A 15,410-nucleotide genomic window follows, 5' to 3' on the forward strand; every position below is an offset into this window, starting at 1 on the left:
CGGCAGATAGAAGAATTAGACAGTAATTATCTCCCAATTAATTCATAAACCAATTGTTTCAGCACTAGTTGTAACTATCCATTGTTGGGATCAGACATGTAAGATTAGGCTTAATCTTTTTAGACACTTGAAAATTGGAGAAAAGGGAGGTAAATGTTTCACTTTAAGAAAATGGTAAATGCTAAATAATAAAAGACATCCTATACTCTTTGTTTGAGCAAATCTGTCTCCAAGATGAATTCACCCAGCTTGTAGACCAGGGACAGTAAAATATTTAAATTCCAAATGAGTGTGAGAAAACCCCCCACAGTTCTTAATACGACGTAAGACAATTTAATTAACTTATGTAAGCTGTCCACAGTTCAGTTTGTTTAAACTTATGCTTACTGCTTATTTCAGTCTCCCTTTTAGTTTTTGCTTTCTTTTGGTTACTTTCTTGTCACTAGCTAGCCTTTTCTGAAAGAGAAAATGAAAAATTTGCTGACATGAATGAGACACAAAACAGCCTGTGCTGTTTTTTTCTACAACTACCACCACAAAGCTATTTACTTACTGTGGCCCTTGTCTTATCATTTCCAAAGGGCAGCTTTAAAATGAATGAGTCATGCTTCTGACTGAAGTGTGGAAGTGCCAGCTTGCCAGGAGGACTTGAATGCAACATCATAGAGGAATAAAGTTGATTGCAATAATGACACAGCACTCACACAGCAATTTTTTGAGAGGGTGTTTGTACTGTACATGCATGGGTGGATAAAACAGGTTTATTGGTCATTGAACTGCACTGACATCTGCCTCATATAAGGATGTGATTTAACTCCTAACACTCTGACATACAGATCATTTTCTTTGTGTTATCTGGTTTCAATTAAGCTGATTAATGACATCCTGTTTGTTAGTATTCTTTATAAATTTGTCAAGTTCAATCTTCTCCATATATTAAAAACAAAAACCTGACCTGATTCTATTTTAGTAATGACTCTCCACAGTGACGATCACAGCAGGGTGGGGAGGGTTAAAACTGTGACAGGCAACAGAGACAATAGGAGATCTTGAAGTAATTACCTGTCAGAATTACGAGAGCTTTTTAATTTGAGTTCAGCAGAACTAACCAGTTCACGAGTGCAAAGAGCATGTGTCATACAAACATGTAAGTATTAATAACATTAAATAGTCATGAATAAACAAAAATCAAAGTAAAAAATCTGAGGTACTATTAATTAACAGTTTAACACTTTATAACTGAGCTAATCTGCTTCTTCAGGACTGTGTGGATGTAAATTAATTTGATTTGACTGATAGTGGTGGCAACTGTCTTCATATTTAGTTTCAAATATTGCTCGTGCTTATTGGGTAATGAACTGCATTGACATCTCAGAAGAATGTGACATGTCAGGACAAAAATGCAAATACTGAAACCTCTCATGTGAAATAGGGTTAGAAAACAACAGAAAATATTGTGTTCAAAAAGGATCCCACTGCTTATAGCAAGAAGATGATAAAGAAAATAGGTTTTAAGGCCCTTTAACGTTAATTTTATAACTACTTCACAGTTAAGGCTTCAGTGACACCTCAACAGAATAACCTTGACTGTTATGTGTGAGATAGCACATGAAACTGGTGGTGAATATGAAATGCTACACCAAAAATGATGTATTGTGCATAATGTAATAGCCCCTTTATGTATTAATTTGGCTCATGTTACCTGCCTGAAACCCTGTTTCCTTGCTCTCACAGTGTAAAGTGTGTTTACAGTGTAAATGAGGCTCTAGCCCTCCTCACATATCTGAGATCTTTGTGGTTTTACAGTCATTATGTGACAACAAATTAGAGGCAGACTTAACAGCTACAAGTAGCTGCCGGATATGGATATGGTGTTGGTGTACAAACACTAACCTGCTATCTCCCTGTATTTATGTAAATACTTAAATATGTGTAGAGATGTAGAATTGAATGTAGAATTAAAGACAGAAAGTCAAAAGTGCTCCTCATCATTCAATAGTGCTCCTCATCATTCAATCGGAAAATGGAAATGTAGCCCTCTAAATGGCCTCGTCACTTGTTCCTCCTGGTCCTCAAAGACTGCAGTGAACATTAGGCAGATCTTTTGAAACTAAGTCCTTACATTGCTGTTTTCATAGCATGGTGACACTTTTCAATCCCATCAAGCCATATACCAATTTTAACTATACCTTGGCCTTTTCAAAAACTGTATTTTTAAGACAAAAAAATTATTTTAAATAAATGACCATGGCTCAGAGTAGCTTACACTTCATTTCTTTAATTTAAAAACAAACAAAACATGAAAAGACATGAGCAGTCAGGGAATTCATGAGTACTGACCTCCAGGAAAGCTCAGGCTGACAACGTCATTCCCAAGTTATATTTTTCTTTTTCTTTTTTACAAAATAGTTTATTACTGTCACATCTAAACCCATTCAACCCTCATCATTCCAACATTTTCCCAACAGAATCCTTTTTCTTCGCACCGATAGTGTTTATGATGATCACACAACATACGACATGAGACCACTGAATACTGTACATGAGACACATGTAGAGAAACTGCAGCCTTACAGTGCAGTGTGTTTAAACACTTATCACGAGCACCTACTCCTGGTAGGTGGCGCCAACACTTATTCCAGCTCCAGCTTTATGCCGCTCATTATTCTGGTCAAGTATCTGAGAATCACAGTAGCTATAGTCAACAGGACTGTCACAAAATCCTTCAATATTAATGACTGTGTTGTAAACAAACAACACAGTATTATTAATTTCATGGGTAAAAAAGACAGTTATGTAACAGATTCATTTTAATAACAACATTGATTTTGCATTTTTATACCTTTCATTTGAGTTTTAATTATCCCAACTGAATTGGCCCCAAAGGTACATTTCTGCCTAGAAAGGATAAAATTGGTTAATAGCTATGTCCAGTTTGTTTCTGTCATAAACATTATCTGACCTTAATGATGCCAATTATACAAATTATTAAACTATAAATATGGAAAATACATTTTAAGGCTTCTGAATTTCCCTTTAAAATGCTCGCACTGGTTTCAATTGCTTCTACTGAATAGAGTTTTTAAAAAATCTTAAAAGAATGTGTTCCCAAATTTATAATCCTTGCATTTTTATGAATTTTTGCTCATCTAAAGAAAGTTGATCACCATTTAAATGGATAGTCTTGGCCCCCTAAAAAGGGACTATTGGTAGAGTTTAGAACCAAGATTTATGCAACAGAAAAGCTGGAGACCTTTGGACATGTAAACTACATCATTACTATCATCTAAACCCTTATATACTGACTGGTGCAGAAGACACTGAACTGGCTCTGGACTCTCGTGTTTTCCGTGTGGGTATGGTGATGACACAGCATGAAATGCCGACTGTAGCTTCTGGCAATTCATCATCCTCAGTCCATTCATTGAGGTCAGGGTTGTAAAGCTGAATGCATTTCTTATACTTCTTCTCACACTCGTTCCAGCCTCCGAGGAGATAGACCTTGTTGTTCAAAATGGAAATACCGGCTGTGCTCACGCCCGTGTGAAGAGGCGCGCAGTAGCTCCACTGCCCATTGTGAGGGTTGTAAGATTCGACAGCGAGGACATCCACCCTCTCCCCACGACCTCCCAACTGGCTGCCACCGATGACGTAGGCTCGGTCTCCCACGGTGGCAGCGCAGTGCCAGCCTCGAGGTGTGCTCAGACTGCTCTTATCGTGCCAGGTGTCGGTGGAGGGGTCATACGAGCACACAGCCCTGGTGTAGGCGTTGTTGATGTAACCTCCTGATACAAGGATCTTGCCATCGATGAGGGAGCTGGCATGACAGCAGCGGGGAATCTCCATGGCTGCTTTCATCTGCCACTGGTTGGAGGAGGGCACGTAGCACTCCACTGAGGCCTGAACACCATCAGCGTTTCGCCCTCCGATGGCAAACAAGAGGCCGTTGAAGGTGTTGAGGCTGAAGTGTGTGCGCCTCTGGATCAAGTTGCTCAAGTGATTCCAAGTGTTGAAGCGGGGATCATATCTAAAGAATGTGAGAGGGATTTACAGTTATATTTTAATCCTACACAAACTAATAGGACAAACTCCAAAGTTTAAATGTCACGATTAGTTCTTACCTGCAGAAGTTGCTCACAGCATGTTTAGCCTGGTTCCTTGCATCATTCTGGTCCTCACCACCTGCCACATACAGGAAGCCATCCAAGACTGCAATGCACTGATTAAAGCTCTTTGCTGGCATCTCTGTCAACTTATTCCACACGTTATCTACATCTCTGTAAAGAACGTCTTTGCTGAGGGATTTCTCTGTCAAGGCAGGGCGTCCACCGACTGTGAGTATCACCTTGAGGCCACCGCGTACCTTTGTTCTGCGTGACTGGAGGATGTTCTGTTGGTATGGTAGCAGATGGTAATTCATAGCATCAACAAGGAGACGGTGGCACTCAGGGTCTTGCATCATTCTAGGCACACTCTGGACATGATTCACCAGGTCTTGGGCAGAGATAGTGCCAAAGCGGATGTGAGTTAGGAGATCCGCCGCGTACTTCAACCTCTTCTCGTCAAAGTCCAACCATTTCATGGCGATCTGGAAGGCCGTGATCTCGGAAGGAAGCTGCAGGGAATCATCTGAGAGGAAATCACTGATCTGCTCATAGGTGAGCTTCAGGAACTGCTCCATCTCAGAAAACTCAATGAAGTTCTCCCGCATGAACTTCTGAGCAGCCAGCTTGGTTTCTTTGAGGTCATAGGCATCAGCGATATTGGCCACATACATGCAATTCTCCACGCTGAGCTCCTGCATGAGGAAATCACTGCACATCTTCACTAAGGTGCCAATCTGCAGCAGAATGGCTGCAGCAATAGTGCTGCCGATGCTGTACAGCGACAGAGTTAGCTTTCCAGAGTATGCATATGTGATTGCTGTGGCGAGGCCGACTGGTGACAGGTCGTTCAGGTCGATCTTCTGGAGGGAAGAATCCTTCTTCAAGATGTTTCGAATGTACTCACTGCAAGAGGCCATGACAACCTTGTGGACATCAAATGACTTTGACTTGGTGGCGACTGTTAGATCACAGAGGAAGCTATCCTGTCTCATGTTGCTCAAACCCTCCAGGAGGTTTGGGGCATACACAGAATCAGTAACTTCAGTTGAAATGCAGCTGAAGCCGTTTCCTCCTTCTAACAGAGTGTTTAATCCGTTGATCTTGTTGATGGGGCTGTCCTCAACCATTATGGTCATTTCATTTATGTCTCCTTTACCCTTTTTGGTAGCCTTGTTCTTTTTGGGTGCCATGGCTGTAGCAGCAGAACACAGCCCAGACCTTCTGAAAATATAAATAAAACATGTCAGAAAAGTGTCAGAAAAGATCATCATATCAGTCAGTCACATTCATTGTGACTCATTGTGTGCTACAGATCTGTCTGAATTAAAATGTTAGTGACTTGGCTGGAAATACAGAGGAGTTAACGGTATGCCACATTCGTAAAATTGAACTACATTAAAATAGCCTATATTATTGAAACGTAAGGTAGTAATAATTTCATGTGTTTGCTGCCTTGAGCTGTGTATTTGCACTATATTTGAGGTCCTGTTCTTCTTGTATCATGCCTATGCATTGTTCTCTTTCTCAACTAAGCAATAATGTCAAATGTACATTTAACTTTTGGAGTATTGGAATTTATTTAAACACAACCAGACACTGACACCTTTGAAAACATGTATGCGACAAGGTGATGCTGGGGCAAGTGAGTGCGTCAACATGCCCCTCTTTGCATCTGTCACAATTTATCAGCAGTATGTCCAGGAATAGCAACGCTGGACGGCTCACCCATGACGTTCCTTTTATAGACTTTGAGACGTGTGCAGCAGGCCTCATGTCCTCAGACAGTTTAAGTTCAAATTTGGGCAAATATTCATTTTTGTCTCTTTTCTCTATTGTATTTAATTGTTTTAGACTCGTCCTGAAGAAATCTGCAGTTAACACAATGTACAAGACAAAAAAGTTTCATAAAAAGCCACTCCTCACATTATTTACTCACAACCCTTGAAAAGGTGAGGCTTACTGTCACTATGACTATGTGTAAAACTAATTTCACAAAAAGGCCAACAGCTTCTGACAATTTATTTGCCTTTTGAAGCCCAAGTAAGTGAGGAAAGAACACATTTTTCATTCTAAAATGACTGACAAACGCTGACGCATTAACTGCACCAAATTGCCTTTTTCATTTCTAAAATAGCAAACAATCGGGCAGCGGTGGGAAAGCTCCACTTACCTGAGAAATGAAGTTAAGGCTGGTGAAGAAGGAACTTGTGCCTCCAGTTACTGGAGCAGGAGAAAGAGAGAGAGAGACAGCAGTCACCCCAGCTGAGAGAGACATGCAGTTAACTCCTCCTCTTAGGGTGCGAGTGCCAATCAAGTATTGTGCAATGCATGTGGCTGAGGGCAGGGACCCCCCCCCCCTCCCAACATAGTGTCCCACAATAGCCTCCAATCAGTTGATGTCAACATACTGTGGGGGCTTGACCTATATCCTCAATGGGACGTCATATGAGGAGTTTCATTTGGCCATTGTTTAGAAAAATGTCATTAGCTCTCAGTGTTGCAAAGAGCATCTTTTTTAAGTATCCAGTACACTACTAGTACAAATCCCCTTGGTTTATTGTTGGAATTGATCTTATAGACAATCTAAATAGATATCAGAAGCAGAATTTAAACAAATAATGAAAAAGGAAAAAGAAAGTGTACAGAAGACACCTGGAAGACTTTAGCACCACTTCATAACCAGCACATTTAATAACAATAAAAATGCAGAGTCCTGCAGCTCTCTGTGCAGAGGACATACAAAAGTCTACGGAGACATAGACAAACCCACTCTGTCCAGCTTGTTATTATATTATTGGTTTCTTGGCTGATGTGTTGGTTGATAAAACCTGAAAAGTGTGCATGTTTTGAAATACGTGACTTTTCTTCAACAGAATGCTAAAAGTCATGATCATATAATTCATGGATGTCTTTGGGTAAACTCTCATAAAGGAGAGCAGACTTTTTTAAGGCCCCTCCCTTACATACAGAGAATCATTATGCATTATAATTTTCAAATCATCAGTTGTTTTAGGATTTTAAGAACGAGAAATATCTCTTTCATTAGCCCATTATGTCCATTCAAAGGGCCAATAGTTCCCAAAGAGAGACCTGCAGGTACCCAGAAGGCTTGGGGGAAATTTCAGAAAGGTACTAAATTGTAGTTTTGTTCTTTATAGCGACAATATGTTCGTGCAATAACATAATCTATTTTTTGTCATATGTTCATATTCACCTTTAATATGAACTGATATATAATATATAATTCTAACATTTATTTCATCGGTTCCGCCCATTATAATAGTGTCATCAACGGGCGCGCGCTGCCCGGTGTGCGTAGACTGTTGCACGTGAATCACCGTGATGGCCAGCAGCTCTGATGTGGTGAAGAAAGTCACGCGGTTCAAACTTCAGCTCACAGACACAGCAGAGTCTGCTACGGTAGATACAACGTTTATTTGTTTTGTACAAGTGCGCACAATAAACAGATTCTGATGTAGGCCGACAGACATATTGATACAGCCAGTTAGGTTTCCAAAAAGATTAATTGCTGTTTGGGAAGTTCTTCTGTTTTTATTGGCCAAACAATTTCCGCCATCTTTCATTCATGGCTTTGTCCAGTAATGAATTTGTCGTAGCTTTATTTAGAAACAAATACAATGAACTTTGACGGACAGCAAGATCCACCCACTTAGTAATTAGTCTAAATATTAACCTACAACCACCTGCTGTCACATTTTTCTCTTTTGCTCGTCTTGCATCCTTGATAATGTGCGGACAGAGGCGGATCGAGTGCCGCTTCAGTCACCGACATGTGCGCTGCTGCCACACAGCATTTGAAGCACTTTACTGCGGGGGTCAGGTTGTTTAAATGGGAGGCGCCTTGCTGCTAAAATTGGCAACTCCTCCAGTTGTTCAACTTATGGCTGCTGTCCATCACCAGTGAAGGCTGGGGCGCTCTGCAGGCTTGTTTGAGTCCGTTTTATCTATAGATGAACTTATACATTGTTTCTGTTTGATTAGCTCTTTGGAATGAATTTAATTACATTAGAATTAAATTAAAATGTCAAATGCACAGGCTGAAAACACCGAATTCAGTTATATAGTGAGACTTTATCAGAGCCAGCAGTAGCATTATCCATTTATAGTTCTCAGTAAAAGGAGTCGCCTAAGTGGGTGTGTGAGGTTCCCATACATAGCTTCTGCTCTGAATGCACAATCAGCAACTGTGGTGATCCAAAACCAGGACTTCCATATTTGGCATGTCGGGGTTTCTTCAGTTTACTTCATCTTTTAATTCCTTTCATATTTATTTAGCTGATGCTTTTATCCAAAGCGACTAACAACAAGTGCATTCAGCCATGTGGATAGGCTACACCCCAAAACTTGCAAGAATCAGAAGTACATCAACTTGATCAAATATGCTGAACTGTTTCAAGTGCTACATTTAGAAACAATGAGAGATAGAGAAAGAGTTGGGTTTCTTTGTTTTTCAGTGGGCCAAGGTGCAGTCTGAGCAGATGAGTTTTCAGTCTGCAACGCAAGATGTGTAGTTTGAGTTTGTGCTGTCCTGATGTCATTGGGGAGCTTTTTTGTTGTAAACATGCATAACAACCATGTTCAAACACACAAACAGACCTTATTAATGGTAGTTATGAAATACACAATACCATGGTAACACAACCAGAGGGATTAATGTGTTTATTACTCTCTTTTCAGGTTCTAAAAATTTTGCAGAAACTCAAGGATCTGGATATCACATTAGACATTCTTGCTGTGAGTCACTTGCAAAGACTGTATTTTGTGTTGAGGTATTTGCATTTGAGTTTTGGATGAGATAAATCTTGACTGCACTGACTCGCGTCTGCATATAAATTAGGAAACTGGAATTGGCAAAACTGTTAACTCCTTGCGCAGACATGAACAGGCTGGAGAACTTGCCAAGTTGCTAGTTAGGGGTTGGAAAAGATTGGTCCCTAAGGAATCCACAAGGTGAAGTGTGTTTCACATTTTATTTTTATTTAACAAAATACTGTATCATATGATTAATTTTAATGTGTTTGACATCTTAATCTTGAATCTTTCCTCAATGCAGCCACACAGAAGATGGGGATGCGTCAGAGACTTTGTCTGTTAAAGACAAACTGGACGACCAAAACTGTCCAAATAATGGAAGTTTGACAATGGAGGATTTAAACAATAATCGCTTAACATCTCATGACAAATGTCAGAATTCTTCAGATGAGGCCCTCTTCAAAACGGGAAATAGGAAAGCTGATTCAGAAAAACAACATGAAGAACAGACAAGACATAACGACCAGAATGAAAATGAAAAAAATCAACAAGAAAGCCAGAATGTCTCTCAGAATGACGTCTTGGGAAAGAAAAATGAAATCCAAGAGGATAAAATGGACAATTCAGTTGTTTCCAAGAAGAAGAAAGACGATCAGAGTAACAGAAAATCGGGAGACGGTGATTCTCTGTTGGAAAACTCAGAGGACACTCATCAGGAATCCAGGTCTGATTCCAGGGAAGACTTCAAAAGATTTGAGTCAGAAAAGAAGTCAAATAAGAAATCAAAGACATCAAAAGAATCGTCAAAGGAAGGCAAAGAATCTTTTTCATTTGAGTGCGACGACAGATACTCAAAAATGTTCAAACTGGCCAATGTAAAAGACGACAGACCTCCAGAAATATTGAGGAGCTCAGAGGCCCAAAACAAAAAAAGGGAGAAAACAGGTAAAGAGAAATGCAGCACTCTAAAGTACAAGCAAGAGTCTGAAAATACGGGACAATCGAAACACAAACACAAAAAGGCTAAAATAAAGCACAAGGGAAGTGACAGTGACCCTCCGGAGCCCTCCATGTCTTTTGAATCATACTTGAACTACGACGTGAATGTTTTCAAGAGAAAAGAAAGATCTGGAGTGAAGAAACCTTCCAAAAAAATCAAGACTGTAGTAAAAGAGGAAGCAACAAAACATCCTGGCATGAAAGGTTTCAAGTCTATAAATGTTACCTCTCCAAAGCAGGTATATTTGACAAAGTCTTCAAAGTTTAGCTTTTAGATTGCAGGCCATGATTGACAAATATTGACTAATAATCCCCCATATTTTAGAGGTTTACGGAGTCTGTAATGGACCTGATGAACATTCCTTTACCCGCTCTTCTGCCTGAGTGTGAAAAGCCTTCCAGTTTTGAATACTTTGAGAGGAAAGGTACTGTATTTATAACAAATCCAGCTGTATTTTCACATTGGTTATTTCGTTCTTGACGCTCCTTCTTTTTGTCTTAAAGTCGAGAAGGAGTCTGATTTCTGTGACACGTCCGAGGAGTCTGCAGTCTTCACTGGTCAACGACTTAACAGGAAGATGCAAGTGTACTCTGGTGCCAAGACCATCTTCCTCCCGACCATGATGAGCTTGCACCAACAGTGTATCCGCACGCTTCAGAATAATATTAACTGTGAGTAAAGCCCAAAGAGTCTTTTCGCAGGGCTTTGATGAGTCTGTCAGTTTGTTGGATTTATATTTAGGTGCTGGGATCTCTTCCCCAGTGCTATATGAAACTGGCGGAGTCCCGTTTGAGATCCTCGAGCCGGTGTTGGAGAGGTGTACACCAGAGCAGCTGCTCCGCATTGAAGAATTCAACCCAGTAAGGATGTGAATATCATTTAGTGCAGACACACACTTAGTGGCCACTTTATTAGGTACACCTGCCCAGCACTGCATTGGACCCTGTTTGCCTGTAGAGGAGCTGAAATTTCATAGATTCAAGAAAGTGCTAAAATTACTGTTCCATTTTACAAATGACCATTTTAAAAATTATTTCACTGTGACATGGAACATTATCATGGACTATGGCCATGAAGGAATACACCTGGTCAAAAACAAGCATACTTGCACAATGGGATTCAAAAATTGCCAAATAGAGGCGAACATTGGATTGTAAATCATGATTCCCCTGAAGCATGAACTGTGTTGTCGAGAAAACCAGGCCTTGAGAGTGAATGTGAGCAGGGGGTATGGATGGAATCAGTAAGTCTTCCTATTAGCTGTCCTATTAGTTGACATTTTGTAAGCACATGTCAAGCTGTCAGTTCAATTTGATATTTATTGTATGTCCGGCATGCCCGGCGTAGGTCAATTTCTGCCTGTCTGCTGACAGGAGTGAAAGCCATTATGGTGCTGCTGTATCTCATCCAAGCAAGTTTCAACAAGTTGTTCTGCACACCACTACCTACTATGGCTGTGTTTCATTAGTAGTTCCACTTTCACTCATTCACTTGCTCTCAGCCCTTGGTATTACGTAACAGCATACGTCGCACAGAGTCCACTTGAAGGGCGGGGGAGGAGTGGGGGATTTAAATGGAACGCACCTGCCCTTCTACACTGTCAGCCCAAGCTATCATGGATCTGCCAGCTCCAGGCTTAGCCCTATATTGCTTTTTAGAAATCATCAGAAATACTTGTAGACTCATTTCAATGAGGCGAAAGCATCTTTTGCAGATAACTGCAATATGTAGCAGTTTTTGATTGAGAAATTTCTTTCAAAACAGCCATTTTTCCATGATGTTTACAGATAATGTTGGAAATAAAGAAATCACACAAGCCGGACAGCACAACAATCTAAGTAAATATTAACTGCAATTAGTTATGACATTTTTCAGTAAAATATCAAGCTATCAATAACATTTTGGGAAACGATCTGCTAACTGTCGAGTAAACCTAAACACATGTAAGCCTACCTATACAGACCTATAAGAAATATTAGAAAAATTTAAACTGAAAAGCAATTTCTTCCATAATTTTCATACAGATGAAAATGAGCTCATTAGCTAACCCTGGCATATTTACATTGATGTGTAAACTGAAATGTTTATTAGTGTGTATTGTCCATGGTAAATAAATAACCAGTTTTACATACTGCCACTGACACCAACCATGGATGTATTTCCTTCAACCAATTGCATGACTGCAATGAATTGTGGGTGATATACACCTCTGGAGTGACCACCGTTGTTGACTCAGCCCTCGCTCCCTCAGCCCTCCGAGGGTCGATCTCACCAAGTTCACTTCAGTTTTTCAGACAAATGGAACGACACTCGGCGGGGATTCCCCCGAGGGCAAGTGCGGAGGGGAAGTCAATGAGGGCATGTTAAACGATGTTGAACGCAGCCTACTTCTCTGACCTCCTTCCCTCAGTGTGAAAATCCAGGGAGTGCAGCTTTGAACCATCATATCAGGCACCAAATCCAATAAGATGACAGGTCTTGTGTATAATAATGCTTCGTTGAACAATACGTTAACCTGCTGACCCTATTGTCATGCTTTTTATGCTGAGATGTGCCAGCTTTGAAGGCTGTTAATAGTGTGTATGAGCAGGTTTACCTGCAGTGGCCACTGAGTGTATGTCTGTTTATTCTGAAATTACCCTTCTAGGTTTAGTAAACCTAAACATTGTGAGTTGTGGTAAGAGAATCTTGTTTGAGCTTACAGGTGTTTATTTGTTGTTAGGCCTGTAATTGTTTATTTCCACAGATCTACGTTGGAGTGACAGACCACTTATGGGGGAAACATTGTCAGAGGGACTTTAAAGACTCCAAACTTCAGGAGTATGAATCATGGAAAGAGATGTACATCAGGCTATCTGAGGAGAGGGAAAGGAAACTCCAAAGACTGACAAAAAGCATCGTCTCTGCACATTCTAATAAACCCAAAGGTGTGTACTGTATACTGAATTTGACTGTGAAACTGTGAGACTAATCTTGAGTAGAACAGCCTTTATATTGATCACTGTCAAAAAATCCTAATTACATCTATTGTGAAATAAAACAGTTAAACATGAAAGTGAATATTTTATATAAATTGTATACTGTAGGAAAATAGTGTTTAGTCCTTATGACGTTCTGTACACTGTGGCACTTTTTTTTTTAGGCCGGCAGGTGAAGATGGCATTTATTCACAGTGTTGCCAAGCCACCAAGAGATGTGCGAATTCAGCAGGAAATTCATGGAACTGCTGTTCAGCAGCCTCATCCGCCCAGGTGCAGGTGGGTTTCAGCATTCTTAATATAGAGAAATTTCTACACAGGTTTTATGATCAGCTCGTGGTTTTGTTTTAATTAATTTGTTCGTATATATTAATTTCAGCCATGCTGTTTTCCTAATTATAAATTTCATAAACAAGCCTATAAGAGCCATACTAGGGCATTGTTGTACATTTGTCTTTGGCAACACCTGGTAAGCCCCATGCTTGCTCTGCTCCTCTTCCACATAAAAGCCCATAACTACAAAGTGATCACTCAACAACAGCAGTGTAGCAGGGTCATAATCTGTCGGAGACTCGTGTGATAACAGTGGGTGAAATGCTTTTTTGGTGAGCTTAGCCAAACAGGAATTGGAGCAATGTGCTGGATAAACTGGTTTTATTCTGGTTAGAGACGGCCTTGGATCCTTTGTTGGGAACATGGGATGTTATGCCCACTAGCTGTAGTGTAACATTTGGAGGTAATTGAGATTCATTTTGTCATTTTATGTGCATTGTTTTTGTTTTGCAAATAATCTTTCTGTTGCTCAAATGATGCACTTTACTTTATTTCTTCAATTATCAGTGTCAAGGTTCAGGACAACAGGCCGAGGCCGAGTTGTAATGAGCCCAGCAGGTCCAGCAGCACCAGTTCAGTGGCAGGCAATACACAAGATCCTCGCAAAAAAACAAGTGAGCTGATAAGAGTATTGTAGATGCAATGTTGTTAAGTTTGCTACAACTTTCCAAGACTGTCAAACTGATATGTTCAGGTAATTCTCATGTTTTTTTCTTTTTTTATTCAGTAATTTCTTTTGAAGGTCAGAATGAAAGTTATACATATAGATCTTAATTATTTTACCATATCACCTATTCTTTCCTGTTGTTCACACAGGAGTTGCTCCAATGATGGCAAAGTCCTTAAAGGCATTTAAGAAACAGCTGGGACGCAGATAAACACTCTTGTATGATCTTGCTATTTACAGTGTGTGGATGTGGTGAAAGTGCACTCTATCATTCATTAACTTTGGACAATAGAAGGCCTGTGTTGACCTTAGATTATTCTGTGTTGTTTTTCTAAATATACAGGCAATTTCAATGTTTTTTTTCTCTAACTGTGAATTGTCTTCACTATTAAATGGACAATGAAATGAGCATGAGCAATGAGCATTTATGTGATTTGATATTTTGTCTTTTGAGTTATAAAAGGTTAGTCTGTAGGTTATTTAATGGGGTTTGGCTCCATCTAGAGGACGTAAAAAGACACTAAATTGAACAAAATCAAAGTGAACCTATGAGACATTTTAACTGTTAAAACTGATGACATACTTAATACACACATTTAATGAATTAGGTTAATTGCTGGTGGTATATTGTAATAAGATCTCTTCATATCACATAGTTTATGTAGATGGTTCATCAACTGTACTTTCAGCTATTTGTGTGTTTAGAAAAATGGGATCGATAAAACATATCAACAGTTAACAGTTCATCTGTTTTCATCCTGTTTTGTTGTTTGTTTGGGTCCAAATAGTGTTCTCAATTCTTAAAAGATGTCAACAAATTGTTCCACATAATGAAAGGAAAGCAGGTCTTTGTCAACTTGCGATAATGTTGTTGTCTTTATGGAGGAAGGCATCTGCCACTTCTTAAGGACCCTTCCTGTCTATTTTTGTTTTTTGGACATGTTTGAACAACTGTTGGAGATATTAAAAGGGAAGGCTGTGAAACTTCTACAGCCTTCAGCACCACCTGTGGCAGCTTTCAAGGACTGCATCCTTAATCCTTCTTCATGTTTAATTTATTGGTTTGAGGTGAGCTCTCATATGTATGAGGCTTGTGATTGAGTCTTACTGCTCATAATTTGGACTTTTTGGAGGGTAAGAAAAGGGTCTGAAGGTTGTGAGTGAGCAAGTCTCTTTTCCTTTGAATCTGTTTATACAGGGAAACCAAGAGACATACTTATTGATTTCTAAAAAACTGATTGGCAACTTAGAAAACTACCATTTTATTTATTAGTGGTACTCTAAATGTCTAATAGAGGTAGGGAGCTATTGGGTAAAGTCAGAGCTGAAGCTCTACTAACCTTGGCGGGGTGGCAAAATGACCTGATGGTCAATGAGGTTGTCCTACCACAAGGGGACCTTGGAACAGAGGGCTGGAGCTGACCTTGACCTCTGACCTGAGTGAAGTGGACAATTTAAATAGACTTCCAGACATTAATTTACTGATCAGATGCTGGACACATTCCTGCTTTTGGACACAAAGTAAAACTAAAGAGGGTGTGGCTGACAAGTGA

At 39.8% G+C, this 15,410-nt stretch overlaps 2 protein-coding genes across 2 annotated transcripts; one reads left to right on the top strand and one right to left on the bottom strand.

Moving 5' to 3' along the window:
- Positions 1-2,262: 2,262 nt before the first annotated feature.
- On the bottom strand, positions 2,263-5,296 carry klhl31 (kelch-like family member 31). The gene is made up of 2 exons (XM_070916130.1): positions 4,122-5,296; positions 2,263-4,027 (listed from the first exon to the last, which is right to left on the bottom strand). The coding sequence occupies exons 1-2, from the start codon at positions 5,294-5,296 to the stop codon at positions 3,295-3,297; spliced, it is 1,908 nt and encodes a 635-aa protein (XP_070772231.1). The 3' UTR covers positions 2,263-3,294.
- Positions 5,297-7,448: 2,152 nt separating this feature from the next.
- eloal (elongin A, like) lies at positions 7,449-14,068 on the top strand. The gene is made up of 11 exons (XM_070916589.1): positions 7,449-7,526; positions 8,805-8,861; positions 8,965-9,077; positions 9,181-10,117; positions 10,204-10,303; positions 10,383-10,550; positions 10,642-10,739; positions 12,626-12,806; positions 13,022-13,136; positions 13,698-13,804; positions 14,007-14,068. The coding sequence occupies exons 1-11, from the start codon at positions 7,449-7,451 to the stop codon at positions 14,066-14,068; spliced, it is 2,016 nt and encodes a 671-aa protein (XP_070772690.1).
- The last annotated feature ends 1,342 nt before the right edge of the window (positions 14,069-15,410 follow it).

Source organism: Enoplosus armatus, chromosome 12 (genome assembly GCF_043641665.1).
Source record: "Enoplosus armatus isolate fEnoArm2 chromosome 12, fEnoArm2.hap1, whole genome shotgun sequence".
Classification (NCBI taxonomy): domain Eukaryota; kingdom Metazoa; phylum Chordata; class Actinopteri; order Centrarchiformes; family Enoplosidae; genus Enoplosus; species Enoplosus armatus.